This window comes from Lontra canadensis, unplaced genomic scaffold, assembly GCF_010015895.1.
Source record: "Lontra canadensis isolate GAN:19392208 unplaced genomic scaffold, GSC_riverotter_1.0 scaffold38, whole genome shotgun sequence".
Taxonomy (NCBI): Eukaryota; Metazoa; Chordata; class Mammalia; order Carnivora; family Mustelidae; genus Lontra; species Lontra canadensis.
The window spans coordinates 18372457-18388587 of NW_022631032.1; the positions used below are offsets into that span (position 1 = coordinate 18372457).

A 16131-nucleotide genomic window follows, 5' to 3' on the forward strand; every position below is an offset into this window, starting at 1 on the left:
CCACCCAGCTCTGTGGCTGCTCCCTGTATCTCTATAGGCACAGATACTTTCCAGGTACTCCCTTGGAGACCGGAAGACAAGGGAGAGTTTTCCAGGGTCTGTTCTGTAGTCCCAGTGATCATTTTGAGGTTGGGAATCATCTTTAGTTCTTCAGTGCCTCTCAGCATAAGTATGTACAAATTAAAGATGAGCCATTTTTGAATGTACAGAAATGATTGCATTCATATTTGGTGCTTGGAAGTATGAATTGATAGACCTCTTTGAAAGCAGTTTGGACTTAGCAAAAACGATATGCTGGGGAATTTTAAAATTTGTGGTTAATAGCCTTGGAAGTTACAGGCGTTGTTGGGTAAATTTTTTTTTTATAATTTCCTTGTAACTTCCCAACTTTTTTGGAGTGCGTATTACCTAAAATGGGAAAAGAAAAACTAATGGACCACTTCTCAGTAATAATGGACTCTATGTGTGAGGCACTGTATCAAATGTTTTATATACATGATGTCATTAAACAGCCAGTGAGGTGTGTAGGTATCATTAATCCCATCATCAACATTGGGAAACCAGGGGCTGAAGGCAAAGCTGGTAAGTGGCAGTAAATTGTTGTGAGAACTCAGATCTGTCAGATGCTACAACTTAGGTTCTTAATTAACTTTGCTGTCATCTGTGATATGATGGCATTGAAGCATTCATACCAGCCCTGAAGCTCTGCAGACTGCTGAGATTGTCTGGCTAGAGCAGTGCTGGTGCCCTTGAAACCTAGATTTGGGAGTCTACTTGGCTTTCCATACTGCTTTCATCCTGCTGTCTTTTGGCCATAGGCCTTGTCTGCCAGAGGGGATTCCCTGTATGGTGCTGCCCAGTTTGAGTTCATGTTGTCCTGAAGAAAGTAAAACCTATAACCAAACATGTAATGCAGTTTTTTTGTTTGTTTGTTTGTTTGTTTTACTCCACCTAACATTTTTAAATAAAACATCACAATGACTACTAAACTTTACTTTGATTCCTAGAAGGGAGTGGAAATGTTTTGTAATGAGCCATTTTTGGACTGTGAGGGTAGGACCAAAGTAGATTTACTAGTTGCTATAGGATCATTTGCAATCACAAACTTAAAATTCACAAAGAAGTCAAGTCTGTTGAAATGTACCATGAGGCTTTGAGTGTGGCTCTTCCTGAGACAGCGTGGGCTTCCGTGTCAAAAACATATCTGTCGAAGATGTTCGGCGTGGCTGTGGGGCTGGTGACAGCAAAAATGACCCACCCATGGAAGCAGCTGGCTTCATGGCTCAGGTGATTATCCTGAACTATCCAGACCAAATCTGTGCTGGATTGTCACACAGCTCACATTGATTGTAAGCTTGCTGAGCTGAAGGAGAAGATAGATTGTCGTTCTGGAAAAAAGGCGAAGATGGTCCCAAGTTCTTGAAATCTGGTGATGCTGCCATCGTTGATTTGGTTCCTGGCAAGCCTATGTGTGTTGAAAGCTTCTCTGACTCATCCTCTGGGCTGTTTTGCTGTTCATGACACGAGACAGACAGTTGCTGTGGGTGTCATCAAAGCAGTGGACAAGAAGTCAGCTGGAGCTGGCAAGGTCACCAAGTCTGCCCAGAAAGCTCAGAAGGCTAAATGAATATGATCCCCCATTCCTGCCACCCCAGTCTTACTCAGTGGTGGAAGAATGGCCTCAGAACTATTTGTATCTATTGCCCATTTACGTTTAGTAGTAAATGGGTAATGATAGTGATGCATCCTAAAACCTCCAGAAGGAAAGAAGAGTGTTTTGCGGACCATTTGTGTTTTTTTGTGCATATGGCAGTTTTAAGTTATTAGTTTTTAAAATCAGTACTTTTTAATGGAAACAACCAAAAATCTGTCACAGAATTTTGAGACCCATTAAAAGCTTAATGGGAAAAAAAAATTCTTTTTCAATCATAAAATGTTAACACTGCTGCTGTGGAAAATGACCAAAATTCTCAGCATGTGATCGAACCTAGAACTTAGTTCATAATTCTGAATAGAAACTGTGTTTTGTGAATGCGGTTGTGTATCAGGCTGAGGGGAGTTGTTCTTGGTGGTATCCCACCGTCTCTAGGTGGAGTTCGGCAGGGAGCAGAGGGTAGGGGTTAATGGGATTGACCTGATTCTTACTAACACTCTTGCTTGCCAGGCACTTGCCAGGACATTTGTTCCTCTCAGCAATCCAGTGAATTGGTATTGGCATTCCAATTAAAAAATTTTAAGAGGTGATTGGCTCAAGATGAAAAAATAGGAAGGAATCAGATCTGAGCTTTGTTTCACCCATTTCAGGTCAAGCACTCTGTAACTTTGGTACTGCTAGGGTTCCCTTACCAAAAGCTAGATGCTGGGAGCCCCTTTGCTTCCTCAGTGACACTTAGGGTTCTGAATCAACAGGTGCCATGATAGTTCTGTGAATTTACTTTATTTCAGTGTATAAATGCTCTACGAGGCATTCTTGGGTTCTCTCTCTCTACCTTTCTTTTTTTAACTATTCTCACACCTTACCCAATCTGTTACCAAGTGCAGGGCTCTGATTCCAAAATACGCTCCCTGTTCATCTACTTCTGCCATCTCATAACTTTATCCTGCTTTCCTTTGGACGGGAACCTTTAACCGGAGACTCCTCCCTCTATGATCCATTCTTCACACAGTAGCTTGAGTGCTCTTTTGATGTAAATGTAAATTAGGTTGTTCTGTCAGATGTAAATTGGATCCTTTAATGTAAACCTTTCCAGGCTTACTCAGACCCTTCAGTTGCTTCCCGTTGCTCTTAGAGTAAATATTCTGTCCATGGTCTGATGTGATCTAGCACATGTCTGTCCGCTGGACTTAACCTCTTGTCACTGTCACCTAGCTCCCCGCTCGCCAGTCATACTGGTTGTGATTCCTGTAACATAGTAGGCTTGTTTCTGTGATTGAGCCTCTTTGCCTGCTGGCTCTGTCCTTACTGTCAGAATGGTTGCGTCTTCCTCATCCTTCAGGTCTCAGCTCAGATGTCTCTTGAGAGTGCGCTTTCCTGATATTCCTCCACTCATTTCCTTTATCATGCTTATTGTAATCTATATTTGTCTCATTAATTATCTGTTTACTATCATTGGCTGGACACACTGTACTTAAAGCTTCATGACGACATGGGCTTTGTGTCTGGTTCTTTAGTGTGTTTCCACACCCAAAATAGTGCCTGGCACCCCAGCAATTCTTAAATAAAATGAGTGTACTTATCGAACAGAAACCAGTATAGTTCATTTTAAATCTTAATCTGTTGCCTGCAGTAATTTTTTTTTTTATGGCTTAAGTGGTTACGGTTTGTTTATTTATTTATCATAAGATAATTTCCTGTTTCAGTAATAGAGTTAAGTATGAATTTTTTGGTTGAGGCAAGGCCTGTGAGAATAGAAACATTGATGGAATATTCTTGTATCATTTTAGAAAATCCTTAATGTATGTTAACTTTTTATAGCTAATCAAATATTTACATTGAATATATGAAACCATTGGATGTATTTGAAAAAATGGGTAGATTTTTGCCTTTTATTTTGTTTTTAGTACCTTAATGCTTTGGAGGGCCCTCTGAACACAATTTGATAAAAATACCTTTTTTTTAACCAGTAGGTGGCACTCTTGGTTATGCTTACTGGCATTCAAAAAACCAGATTTTAGAGTTTTAAAGAGAACAGCTTTTAAAAATTAACATTTCTTTAAGAAAATCAGAGAAAGACAATTATCATATGATGTCGCTGATATGAAGAATTTGAGAGGCAGGGTGAGAGGTCGTGGGGGTAGGGAGGGAAAAAATAAAACAAGATGGGATCTGGAGGGAGGCAAACCATAAGAGACTCTTAATCTCATGAGCAAACTGAGGGTCGTTGGGAGGGATAGGGTGGCTGGGTGATGGACATTGGGAAGGGTATGTGCTATGGTGAGTGCTGTGAATTGGGTAAGACTGATGAATCACCGACCTGTACCCCTGGGGCAAATAAAACATTATATGTTAATAAAAAAATTAACATTTCTTTTTTTTTTTAAGATTTTGTTTATTTATTTGAGAGAGGGAGAGCATGAGCATGAGCAGCGGGGAGGAGCAGAGGGAGAGGGAGAAGCAGACTCCCTGCTGAGCAGGGAGCCCAACATAGGGCTCTGTCCCAGGACCCTGGGATCATAACCTGAGCCAAAGGCAGATGCTTAACCAATTGAGCCACCCAGATGCCTGCCCCAAGACATCTTTATTTTCAAGTTCAGTTGAGCAGTAGACCCTTTAAACAGCATAATCACTAAAAAGTGTGTCTTAGGGGCACCTGGGTGGCTCAGTGGGTTAAGCCTCTGCCTTCAGCTCAGGTCATGATCCCAGGATCTGGGATCGAGCCCTGCATCGGGCTCTCTGCTCATCAGGGAGCCTGTTTTCCCTTCTCTCTCTGCCTGCCTCTCTCCCTACTTATGATCTCTCTGTCAGATAAATGAATAAAATCTTGAAAAAAAAAAAAGTGTGTCTTATTTGAGGACAATTTTTTTAGCAATGGTTTCCTAAAACACTGAGCAAAACAGTGTTATCATGTTAACTCTGTATCAGTTCAATTTTATCAGGGAACTTAGCCTTAAGTGACATGTAACTATATCATTCCAGCCATTGGTCTGGTCTTTTTTGTTTGTTTGTTTAAGATTTTATTTATTTATTTGAGAGAGAGAGCAGGGAGCCTGACATGGGGCTCAATCCCAGGATCATTACCTGAGCAGAAGGCAGACACTTAACTGACTAAGCCACCCAGGGGCCCCTGCTCTGGGCTTTCATGGGGTGGGGGGGGGCAGGTTATCATAAGGAGAAAGAGTCAAAGACAGGCCAAGGAAGCTGAAAAAGGAAAACATTAAGAGGAAACAATCAAAAGAGACAAGTGGAAACACGAGGAAGAATTGATGGGAAGGAGGTAGTGAAGAGTAGACTTGCTGTGAGGTGATGCTTGCTGATTGTAATGAGCCTTGCCTTTTGCAGCCCAGAGTGCCTTTTCATGGTTTCCCAGAACATGGTTCTTACATGTCATCTCTGCTATTGCAGGAACTTTGTGAGAATTTCAGTGTATGGAAACACCGCCCTTGTTCCAACTGTTGTATATCCAAAGGTCTCACTATAATACCAGGACCAAAGTGTTGCATGTCAGGCAGTCAGCCAGCCACATACTTAATGACTCCTAAAATCTCATGGACTTCTAAAGTAAGTTTCGCCTTCCTTCTTTCAACAACGAATGTCCCATTTTTAGTTTAGTACATTCAAAGGAGAGAAACTACATTTAGTAGTCATACATGAGGTGAAAGACCTCGTGCTTTTTCATTTCTTAGAAAAGTGAGTAGCATGTTTACCCACAATGATGCTGTGACACACTGACAGGAAATAAATCTTTTAGTCAGAAAGCAGTGCTTTTTGATATGACTTGGTTATAACTGACTTTTATATCACTTGATTATTTACTTTTGTTTTCTGACTCTGTCTTCTAAAACATAATCTCCCTCAGAAGGTCTTCGTTTCATTTATGTCTGTATCCCCAGTGTCTGCCACATAATGGACTCTTAATAAATATTTTTCCGATGAAGAACTAACTTAACAAATATGGAGTAGGAACGTAAGCACACTTAGCTTGAATTTTTCTAACATTGAATTTATTACAATTAATTTACATAGTATCTTCCAAAAAGTTCAGAAAAAAGGTTGTGTATATACATTTTCATTTATTCTCTAATATAGGAAAGGACAGCTATATATGGCAGTGTAATATGTTAAATGTAACCATCTGAGACAAATACTCAAAAATTGGGAGAGGACAACAGAATGGTAGGAACCAAAAATATCATCCGACTCACTATCAGTTCTTTTTTTGATAAGCCTATAAGTTTAAATGTTGGGTAATCTTTCTGGTTTTGTTTTGTTTTTTAACATTTTATTGAAACAGAAGTACATAAATCCTTGGACAGCTTGAATTTAAATTTTTTAAGACTTAATTTTTTTTTTTTAAAGCATTTCTAAGTTTACAGCAAAATTGAGGGCTAAGTACAGAGATTTTCCATGTTTTCCCTGCCTTCACACCTGGGTAGCTTTCCCCATTGTCAGCGTCCCTCACCAGAGTGGTCCATCCATGACGGCTGTTGAGCTGCCCTGACACAGCATAATCACCCGGAATCTGTAGTTCACTTCACTCTCAGTGTGGCATGTTCCATGGATTTAGACAAACGGATAAAGACATGTATCTATCGCTGTCACTATGGTACCAGACAGAGTATCTTTAATCCCCTAAAAATCTTATGTGGTTTGATGCATTTTTATAAAATGAAAATACCCACACCGTCAGAATTCAGATTAAGAAACAGCATTGCCACTATTACCTGCCCAAAGGTACGTGCTAACTTGATTTTGAACTTGATAGATGAATTTAGTCTGTTTTTGTGCTTTTTATGACTGGACTCATGCAACATATGCTTTTTTTGAGTCCAGCTTTTACTCTTTTCTTTCGATGTGATATTTGATGCTCATCTGTGTGCCTGCATATCGATGTAGTTAGTTTATCCTCATGGCCTCGGAAGATTTGCTTCTTGCACTTCGTCTAGCAAGAAATATTAAAGACTTATGTGGTGCTGTTTGGGTGGAGTACAATTATTGGGCAGTTATAAAATCTACTCTCCTCTTCTATCATAGCACAAGATTAGTCACATGAGCTTGGTTAGTGATTTTGGAAACTAATAGCTTGAGTATTTGATGGTACCACTAATTATATATATATATACTGTGGAGATCAGGTGAATCAGCTCTAAATAGTGGCAGAAATTTTGTCAGAGTGGAGTTAGGCCTTTTAACTGCTTTGTTTTGTTAGATCAGCTCATAACACTACAAGCAAAAATCCAAACCTTCACTGGCCCCTAAAATAGTCTGGTATTTCCCTACTTTTTCTTAAAATATTTTAACTTCAGTTTTATGTTTGCCCAGGAGGTGTCATGGCCTGTGCTGCTGTCTTGGTCCCTGGGTTGTTGCGAAGCTCTTCTGGAACCATCTGTAGTCCGGCTGCTTCACTGAGACTGACAACCAGCGCTTTGCGCCACCTTACTCTGACAAGGTGGGCTTCTGGCCCTTTGAGTTTCTGGCTCATTTGAGGTGATTCAAAGACCTGACCTGCTGATGGTCATGGAAGGCTTATCAGACTCCTGAAGGCATAGCAGAGCATCTTGCTTAAATAATGCTTGCCACCCATAGACTGTTAAACTTGAGTTAGATGCGCAAATTTTCACTGACCACTTTCTAGGATCTGTAATGTTCTAGTGTATTTTGGATAATCATGATATTACAGGGACAACTAATTACTTTTATGAAGATAATACTTAATAATCTAATTTTACTTTCTATTAAAGCATAATGAAATCCAAAAGGAAAACTGATCACTTGGAGAGAACTGCCAGTGTCGTTCGTCGGGAGGTTTGTATCTTTGGGCTGTGGCAAGTTTTTCTAGGCTGGACAGTGCACACAGATAATGACCAGCTCATGGAGGAGGCCGTAGATTAGCTCCATCCCTTTGAAGGACAGTCTGGGAAAGTTTGTTATGCTTTTGTTCAGAACTTTTCTGATAAGACATATGACAACTGATTCGAAAAGTTGGCAGCTAAATACTCACATTTTTCCTTTAAAACTGAGAATAAATGGATTAATTTTTGAGGAAGGGAGTATAACAGCAACTGAGGGACCTACGCTCAGGACATGTGTAGTGTTTAGGGTTATATTGTAAGGGTAGAACTTTGACAGCCTACATTTTATGAGTAGCTTACCTTTTCCTTTTTTTGTTTGTTTATTTTTGTGCTTCTTTTGGCATCATGTCTTAAAGTCCTTGTTCTTATCCCTACTTTAGAACAACTTCTTATTTCATCAGAGGAGAAAGCATCTCAGAAAACATCTGAGAAAGGAAGGTGGATGAGCTCTTGTTATCCTTCCCATGTGCAGATTTTTTTCCACCATATTCAGACCCTAGAAAGCTAATCTACCACCTGAAGGGGTGTCAAGGGCTGGGAAATAAAGGATCCTCACCCTTTAACTCAGTGAGTAATCCCATTTTGTTTTACAAACATAAATTGGATATTGGATTTTGCTTTTCGAGTAATTCTTCACATATTTAGATATATTTAGCTTAGGGTTGTTGTGTATTCAAACAGTAAGAAAATTATTAAACACTTCTATAAACATGGTCAGACATCATATTGTTGCAGGAATTTTATTTTTAGTATTAGTAGTAAGATAATACTTTAATGTAAAAGACTATTGTTTAGGCCCCATTTTTCAAGCTAATTCTAAAGAAAATTGCTTTGGGATCAGGGGTAGTGTGTTTGTAGATTCAGTTTTAGGCCAATGGTTTTTTTTAGATTAGTTCAGCATAATAGATTTATGGATGTAGAGGAAAGTACAGTTTCCTCAGTGATGATAAATCTGAAAATTCTTTTTTTCTTTTTGGTTTGCTCAATATACAAAAATGCTCTTTCTGTAAATATGTGACTTGTTAGGATTTCTTTTTAAAAAGTGAAATCTTGGGACACCTGAATAGCTCAGTGAGTTAAGCATCTACATTTGGCTCAGGGTCCTGGGATCAAGCTCTGCATTGGGCTTCTTGCTCAGCTGGGAGCCTGCTTCTCCCTCTGCCTGCCACTACCCCTGTTTGTGCTCTCTATCTCTCGCTGTCTCTTGCTCTCTGACAAATAAATAAATAAATAAATAAATAAATAAATAAATAAATAAATTATTTTAATTAAAAAAAATAAATCTTGCCAGTTTTGAAGAAAAAGCAGTTTATTTGACCAGCTTGAACTACATTCTTTTCTGTTGTTTGGTATACTTTGGTATATAGGGTTTGGTATACTTTCTATAAAGGGCCAGATAGTAAGTATTTTAGGCTTCATGGGCCATGTTGTCTTAGATACAACTACGAAACTCTGCCTTTGTAGTGTGAAGTGGTCATACATTACACATAAATAAATCTGAGTGACTATGTTCCAGTAAAACATTATTTATCAAAATACCCAGATTTGGCCTGTGGATCAGAGCTTGCCAATTCCTGAATTAGAATAGCATTTCAGAATTTTATAGGACAAACGTATTGAGACTATTGGGGTGTTTTTTGAGAGGAGTTTGTTGTTTTAAAAATTTTATTTATTTGAGAGAGGGAGGGAGAGAGTGTGTACAAGCAGAGGGAGGGGCAGAAAGAGAAGAGGACTCCTCCCCAAGCTGGGAGCCTGATGCCAGGACCCTGGGATCAGGACCTGAGCCAAAGGCATACGCTTAACTAACTGAGCCACCTGGGGGTCCCTGAGTAAAGTTTTAAGAAAGCTACACAGGAAGCTAATGTAAGCTCTAATAGTGTGATTGCGAAGTTAAGAATTATAATGTCCAGAAGTCAGAAAATGCACCCATGGTATGACCTTGGCAGAAGAATTTTCCATTTGCAATTCTTTTTTTCTTCATTTTTATTTCTTCTCATCTCCCAAACAGAATGGGAGCTGGGAGGAGCTGGATAAAGCCAGATGGTGTCTGGGCTACAGCTTCAGTGGGTATATAAGGTCTGTGGGGGTCTCATCCCAGTTCCTCCAGAGGATGGCTCCTAGCCATAGAGCAGGAGCCTGACCTTGGACTTGGCCAAAATGAATAGCATCTCAGCTTGGGCCCTAATGGAACTGGATAGATCACCAACTCATTCCACTCTGGCCTTTAACTTGTATTGCAAGTGCACTTTACAGAAAAGACTCCTGGCATGTCACTTGCTCTTGAGTTCAAGTCTGTGAGGTAGCCTCAGAACAGGACGGCATCTGCATTTTATGAAAGAGGAAGCAGAGCCGAGGAGATAAGCTAGTGGCTCTCCCTGAGGGAAGCTCCAGCCCTGTTTCTGACTCCTAGGCCTCAGGACCCTGCTGCCCCTCCAGGAGTGGCTAAAGAATAGAGTACTCACCCACACAGAAAGGTTTTTTCCTTGTTAGGGCTTGAGTTCCCTCTGAAGAATTTATTGAATGACCATATTATGATGTTAATGCTTCTTTCTTATCTGGGGCTCTAAATGTAACCAGCCTGAGGTCATGCTGATGCAGGAAGCTGAGGTCTGAATTGGATGACATTTGACTGTTGGTGTTCAAGTTCAGATTTTTTTCTTAAGGCTCAAAGAATAAGCAGTCTGGGTAACCTTAGAAATGTCAAGGAGATAAAAGTAAGATTATGTAATGCTGTAAGGATTGTTGAAGTGAGACTAAGATTTCACTGGAGGGGTCACTCCATGCTTGGCCTCTAGAAGGCTGGCCCACTGAGCAAGACGGACTCTGTCCTTCAGTTTGACAGCAGAGTTTGCTAAGGAAAGCATTTTTAAAATGACAAATTCAAATGCATTTGTTTGGAGACATGCCAGACACTAGGCTAGGTTTTAGGGTTGCAGCACTGAGTGTGATACATAAAGTCCTTGACCTCATGTTCTAGTGGGAGTCTGATCAGAAGAGGCTGATTTTATGCACCCGGTTCACTGCGGAGAAGCCTCTGATCCTTTTTCAGTTGTACTAGTTTGCTTCTTTTAGAAGCCTAATAAGCCTTATCCAAAAATGCCTTCTGTGTGTCATTACCTTTTTGTTGACAAAGCACTGGATTGTTACAAGTTGCTACTTCATTCTCACAGGCACCCTGCAAGGGAGGTGAAGGGGTCCTCACCCCATTTCACGGATGAGGAAGTGAAGATTTCAGAGATTTAGGTGGGATGACCCTGCTTCTTGATTTGCCCAGGCTGTCATCCTGTTTCACTCTCTCAAGTGCCCTGTTTTTGATGCAGATTACATTGTGGCCTACATTTGAAGGATTTGTTTAGTAAGTGGGGGCCTCAGCCCTTGAATTCAGATTTTTGATATCAAATTGGTTTCTCTTTCTACTACAACAGAACAATGTGACACTTTAGACCAAGTTTAATTGAGCAACACAATGGAAGATAAATTTCACATACCCTCATCTGTGTTCTAAACCAAAACTTAAGTGTTGATGATGTAAGAAAGGTAAGAGTTGGTGCTGGCACAGTAGTTAGTTAATAAAGTCAAATGGCTGGGCTCTTAGGACAGAGAGCTCTGGGGGTCCTATAGGCCTCGTGCTGACTGTCAAGTGCTAATAGTCTGCTTGGTCTGTGGTTTTGTGGAGGCTTGGGTTTGAGTGGGGTGAGCTGCTTAGCTGGAGATCTGGACTGTGTCCTGAGTTGAACCCTTAAAATTCTTTGCCAGTCATCACCTACACATTCTGGGAAGATTGTGTGCTGGAATGGCTTTCTCCAACTTGGGGGCCTCTGGGCAGGTATCTCCTTAATCTGGAATGTTTCTAACAGTTGATGCCTAATTTGTTGTGCTTATCAGTGTCTGATAGACAGCCTTGGAGAGATTATCCAGTCTAGGATGAGCTGTAGACAGCATTAGTCTTACCACACTGGTGGGGAGAAAGCTCAGGCCTCCATCTCTGAGAGGTAGCTGTGCGGCTTGTGGAGAGCCTGGGCCCAGTCTTGCGGTGAGACTCCCAGGGCCGTGTAGTTTGATGGCCTGGCAGCCGGCCTGTGGCTCCTACCCTGCTCCGGGTGGAAGCCAACGGAGAGGGGGGCTCCTTGGTGGAAGGCCCGGCATGCCAGTGTTGATCCAGAGGGTCCAGCACAGTGCCAGTGGCACAGAGGCCATGTTCCATGTTCACTCGTTCCATGTTCACTGAGTAGAAGAAAGTGTTAACTGCCCCCCACCTCCCTGGGGCTGATCACCTGTACTGCCTTGGATGACTGACTCTGTAGTAAGGAATGGTAATGGCCTCCATCTCAAGGGACGCGGTGACAGTGTGAGTATACTGTGTGGTTCTGCACAGGTGGGAGCGTGAAAAATGAGGACTTGCCTATACTGCCAGTTCCTAGCAGTACCCAGAACTTATTACTGTCTAAAATGTGTAGGGGTGCCTGGGTGGCTTAGTTGGTTAAGCATCTGCCTTCCCCTCGGGTCATGATCCCAGGGTCCTGGGATCGAGCCCTCTCGAGCTCCTGGCTCTGCAGGGAGTCTGCTTCTCCCTCGGATCCTCACCCCTGTTTGTGCTCTTGTGCTCTCCCTCTCTCAAATGAATAAATAAAAATAAAAAATAAATAAAATGTGTAGTGTCAGTGCTTTTCACGGACACACTTTTGCTCAACAAATTAAGCCATTTGAAAAGCAAGGCTCTTTTCCATTTTCCCCCTAGGGGATCTAATCTGATGAAATAGATTTTATTTGAGATCCGGCAGACCTGTTCTGAATACCTGCTGTGTGCACAGCCCTGTTCCAGGTGCAGCAGCTACAGCAGTGCCTGAAGCAGGTAAAGCCGCTGCTCTATGTGGAGCTTCATTCTGGGGCAGGTCAGCCAGAGAATGTCAGAGGTCATTGATCCTTGAAGGCAGTAACACAGGTGGGGTCCTGGGAGGCAGGACTGGCTGGCGGCAGGGGTGCTGTTCTAAATTGGTGTGTAACACCAGAGCCAAGACAAGAGGAAAAGAGCCAGCCACGGGCACAGCATTTCTGGCAGAGGAACAGACAAGAGCCAAGGCTTGGTGGCAGGAATGAGCTTGGCATATTCAGAGGAAGGTGGTAGGATGAGAGGTTGGCAGGGCCCAGGTCATATAAACTATTATGGGCTTGTATAAGGAGTTGGGATTTGATTCTGAGGGGAATGAAGAAAGGTTTTAAGCCGAGAAATGCCATATGATTCATATTTTCAATGGCTCACCTCTTGCTGGATAGAACATAGCTTTTGATGGGCTTTGACACCAGCTAGAGGCTAAGGACACAGTCCCAGGAGAAGTCACAGTGGCTTCAAATAGGGTTGTAGGGGTGGAGGTGGGGAACTAAGAGGAAGAGCTAGGATTCACAGATTGGGAGTGAAAGGGCTGTAGTGGATACAGTAAGAGCAGAAACCAAGAGATTTCTAGCTTTGGGATTCGAATAATCTAAGTAGATAATGATGCATATATTTGCTAATGTGGAGAAGAACGATTTGGAGGAGGGGAAACAAAGTGCTCAATTTTGGAATAATCCAGGGTGGGAGGTCGGAATGTGGGTAGAGTTAGAGATGAAACAAGATTAGCCGTAAGTTTCATCAGCTCCTATCAACTGTTGGATCTGGGTTGCGGATACAGTGGAGATTCATTATACTGTTTCTATTGGTTTTGTTATGTTTCAATTTCCCATAATAATAAAAAGGAAGAAGCTTGGGGAGATAAAAGAGTTTTATGTTCGATGTGTCATTTGAAATGGAAATTCAAATTAGCTGTTGGTTATATGAGTTTGGAGTTCACTGCTGGAAATAAAAGGTTTTAGCCTTGTAGAGAGTAGGGGAAGGGGCCTGCGGCTAGCCCTGGGATGTGTCAACGTTTGGAGGTGCAGCAGAAAAGGAGGGACCAGTGAGGCCAAAGGGAAATCAGCAGGGTGTTGGGGAAGCCAGGAAAAAGGGTTTCAAGGGAGGAGTGACCAACTGTTGAGCTCTACATGGACAGGCATCATTGGATATAGCAAAATAGAAGATGGGTGACCAGAATGACCGCTGCTAGTACATTGCTAGAGTGAAAGCCTGACTGGACTTTGTTGGAGAGAGAATGGGAGAGAAGGAAGCGAAGCCAGGGCTATATGCCCTTTTGAAAATGTTTTATGTGAATATGAGCAGAGAAATGGCCAGACAACTGGATTAATGGAGAGGCTTGTTTTGTTTGTCTTTTGAGAAGCAGCAAAGCACAGTGGCCTGATGCCTGAATTCCAATCTCTGCTTTGCCACTTACTAGCCTTGGGACTTCAGTTTTGTAATATAGAAAATATATAAAATGAGGGGCACCTGGGTGGCGCAGTCCGTTAAGCCTCCGACTCTTGGTTCTGGCTCAGATTATGATGTTGGGGTTCTGGGATCAAGCCCTGCAGTGAGCACCGATATCAGCATGGAGTCTGCTTGAGATTTGTCTCTGTCCTTCTCCTTCTGCCCCCTCCTGCTTGTGCTCTCTTTCTCTCTAAAGTAAATAAATAAATCTTTTAAAAAATGGGAATGACAATAATAATGCCTGCTTTCTAGAGCTGTTGCAAAGAATGCATAAATGAATGCACACAAAGTGCCTGGTGCATGGTAAGTTGTGCGTAGATGTTTGCGGCTGATGTTAGGTGAGTGGAAGATTGCGTGCTTGCGAAACTCTGTGTCTTGTGGAGAGGGGAGAAGAGGAGTGATGTGTGAGAGAGGGTACTGCTGGAGAAAGCAGAGAGGAAACTCAGCCCAGGGGGACAAATTAGCCTTTGGTAGGAGCAAGGAGATTCCATTTGTCATGCCAGGACAAGGTGTGGACAGGCCAAGCTACCTACAAAGGTGTCCAGTTGGCACCTTTGTGATCTTTCCCCTTGTCAGTAAATCATTTCAGTAAAATCAGTTTCTTTTAGTCAGATTCCTACTCATCACATTGGTTTTCTGCCACAGTTAAAAAATATCTCTGGGCCTTGATCTCCCTATGTGTAAAATGATGTACTATTTTGGATAATGACTAAAATTTTCTTCAACTCTGAAATTCTTTGTGTCCTAATGGTATTTTTGTTTAAGGTTATCTCTAATCCTGGCTTTGTCTACATTTTTAAACAGCAAACAAATGGATGGGAGTGAACAGAGGAAGCCAGCTAGGTTTCCCAAAGAAAGACCTATTTCCTGCACAGAGAGTTTTGCAGCAACAGTAGCAACAAAGTACCCTACATAAAACTAGTTTTTAAAATCGGTATGATGAAATTTCCTTTTAGATGCTGACTCCGTCAAACCATTAAAAATGTGCGCTAGTAAAAGTTGGCAAACCTATTGTTATTTTATTGAACAGTAGAAGAGTCTAAATGTTATTTTATGGAAAACTTCATTTCCTGCCATGTGTTTTAACTTAGGACATGGCTAGTTGAGGTTTTCAGTTGTGAAATCTTTTGATCCGTTAAGCATGAGAACAAGTACAAATGTTAAAACGTATAGTCTCTCCATCATGTTTTGCTTATTCGTAAAAATGAAGAAAGAATGGCATATAACAAGGGCCATGATTACAGATCTTAATTATGTGAAACTAGCTCCAGAATAAAATAAAGATGTGGCCTTCAAAAAGATTTTTCTAATGTTTTTAATCTACGTGATTAGAATTCTTCATGTAGTATGTAGATTTGCATTAATTGAATAAAATAAAGTATTAATAGGAAGGCATGTGTTAAAAAATAATGAATCATGCAACATATTTTGTGTGACCGGTTAGAGCAGTTTTGCCCAGGTTAGTAGGACTGATCACGACAGGTGTATTACCGTTTGTATTAATAGCAATAAGCATAAAACGTCTGGGAACCTTTTTGTTCATAGAGGCTATCTCAGTGAAAATATGACTTTTCAATAGAAAGTGTAACTTCTTTCCTTTCTTCATTGAATTTTATATTTGAACATTAGCAAGCGATTGTTGATTTCATTTTCATTGACTGAAGCATGCTGACCTTCCAGCTGAAATTCTGTGCCCCTCTGCCTGGCTCCCCCTCAGTGATTATGAATGTTGGTTTCCCTGCCCCCAGATGACTCTTGAGGATGTTCTTAAAGTTGTCTAGTTTTATCAGTGAATCCGACAGATGCCAGTTAAACTGTTATAAATGAAATAATCTAGCTCTTGGCTATGTTTTTACAGATTATTATGTTGAAAGAAAATAATGAATGTTTATACAATAAACTTTTTTTTGGTATATCTAAGAAAAATAAGAGCAGTAACATAATGGAGAGTCCTCTGGTGCATCTTATTAATTGTTTTTGTAATAAGGTATTTGAAATAGTATCTGGCAGACAAAGGAAGATTCCTGTTCTACTAAAGAAGTTCCGCCTTCCCTTTCCTCTCTCACAGTGTTAAGCATGAATCTAAATTTTCTGTAGTGGTTACCTCTATACCTCCTTTTCTTCTTAAACAACAAAAGGTTCCTGAACGTCTAATTTTTGTTCAGGAAACTAACTTTAAGTGACTCTTAGTTAGAGTTTTCATTCATTCTGCAAGTATTTACTCAATCTTCAGCATGCATTGAGCCCTGTGCTTGATCTGGGGAATTCATACAGACGCAGATTGA

The 16131-nt window shown here is 41.1% G+C and overlaps 1 protein-coding gene across 4 annotated transcripts in view; it reads left to right on the top strand.

Moving 5' to 3' along the window:
• Nucleotides 1-16131, top strand: part of OXNAD1 (oxidoreductase NAD binding domain containing 1) — a 36521-nt gene that overhangs the window by 1352 nt on the left and 19038 nt on the right. Inside the window, exons 2-4 of one of the 4 annotated variants that reach the window (XM_032869766.1) lie at nt 5063-5218; nt 6983-7106; nt 7399-7462. In XM_032869766.1, coding sequence (XP_032725657.1) covers nt 6988-7106; nt 7399-7462 — 183 coding nt within the window. In that variant the 5' untranslated portion in view covers nt 5063-5218; nt 6983-6987. Of the gene's footprint in view, nt 1-5062; nt 5219-6979; nt 7107-7398; nt 7463-16131 lie in introns of all 4 variants that reach the window. The other 3 variants (XM_032869767.1, XM_032869765.1, XM_032869769.1) reach the window with 3 other exon arrangements.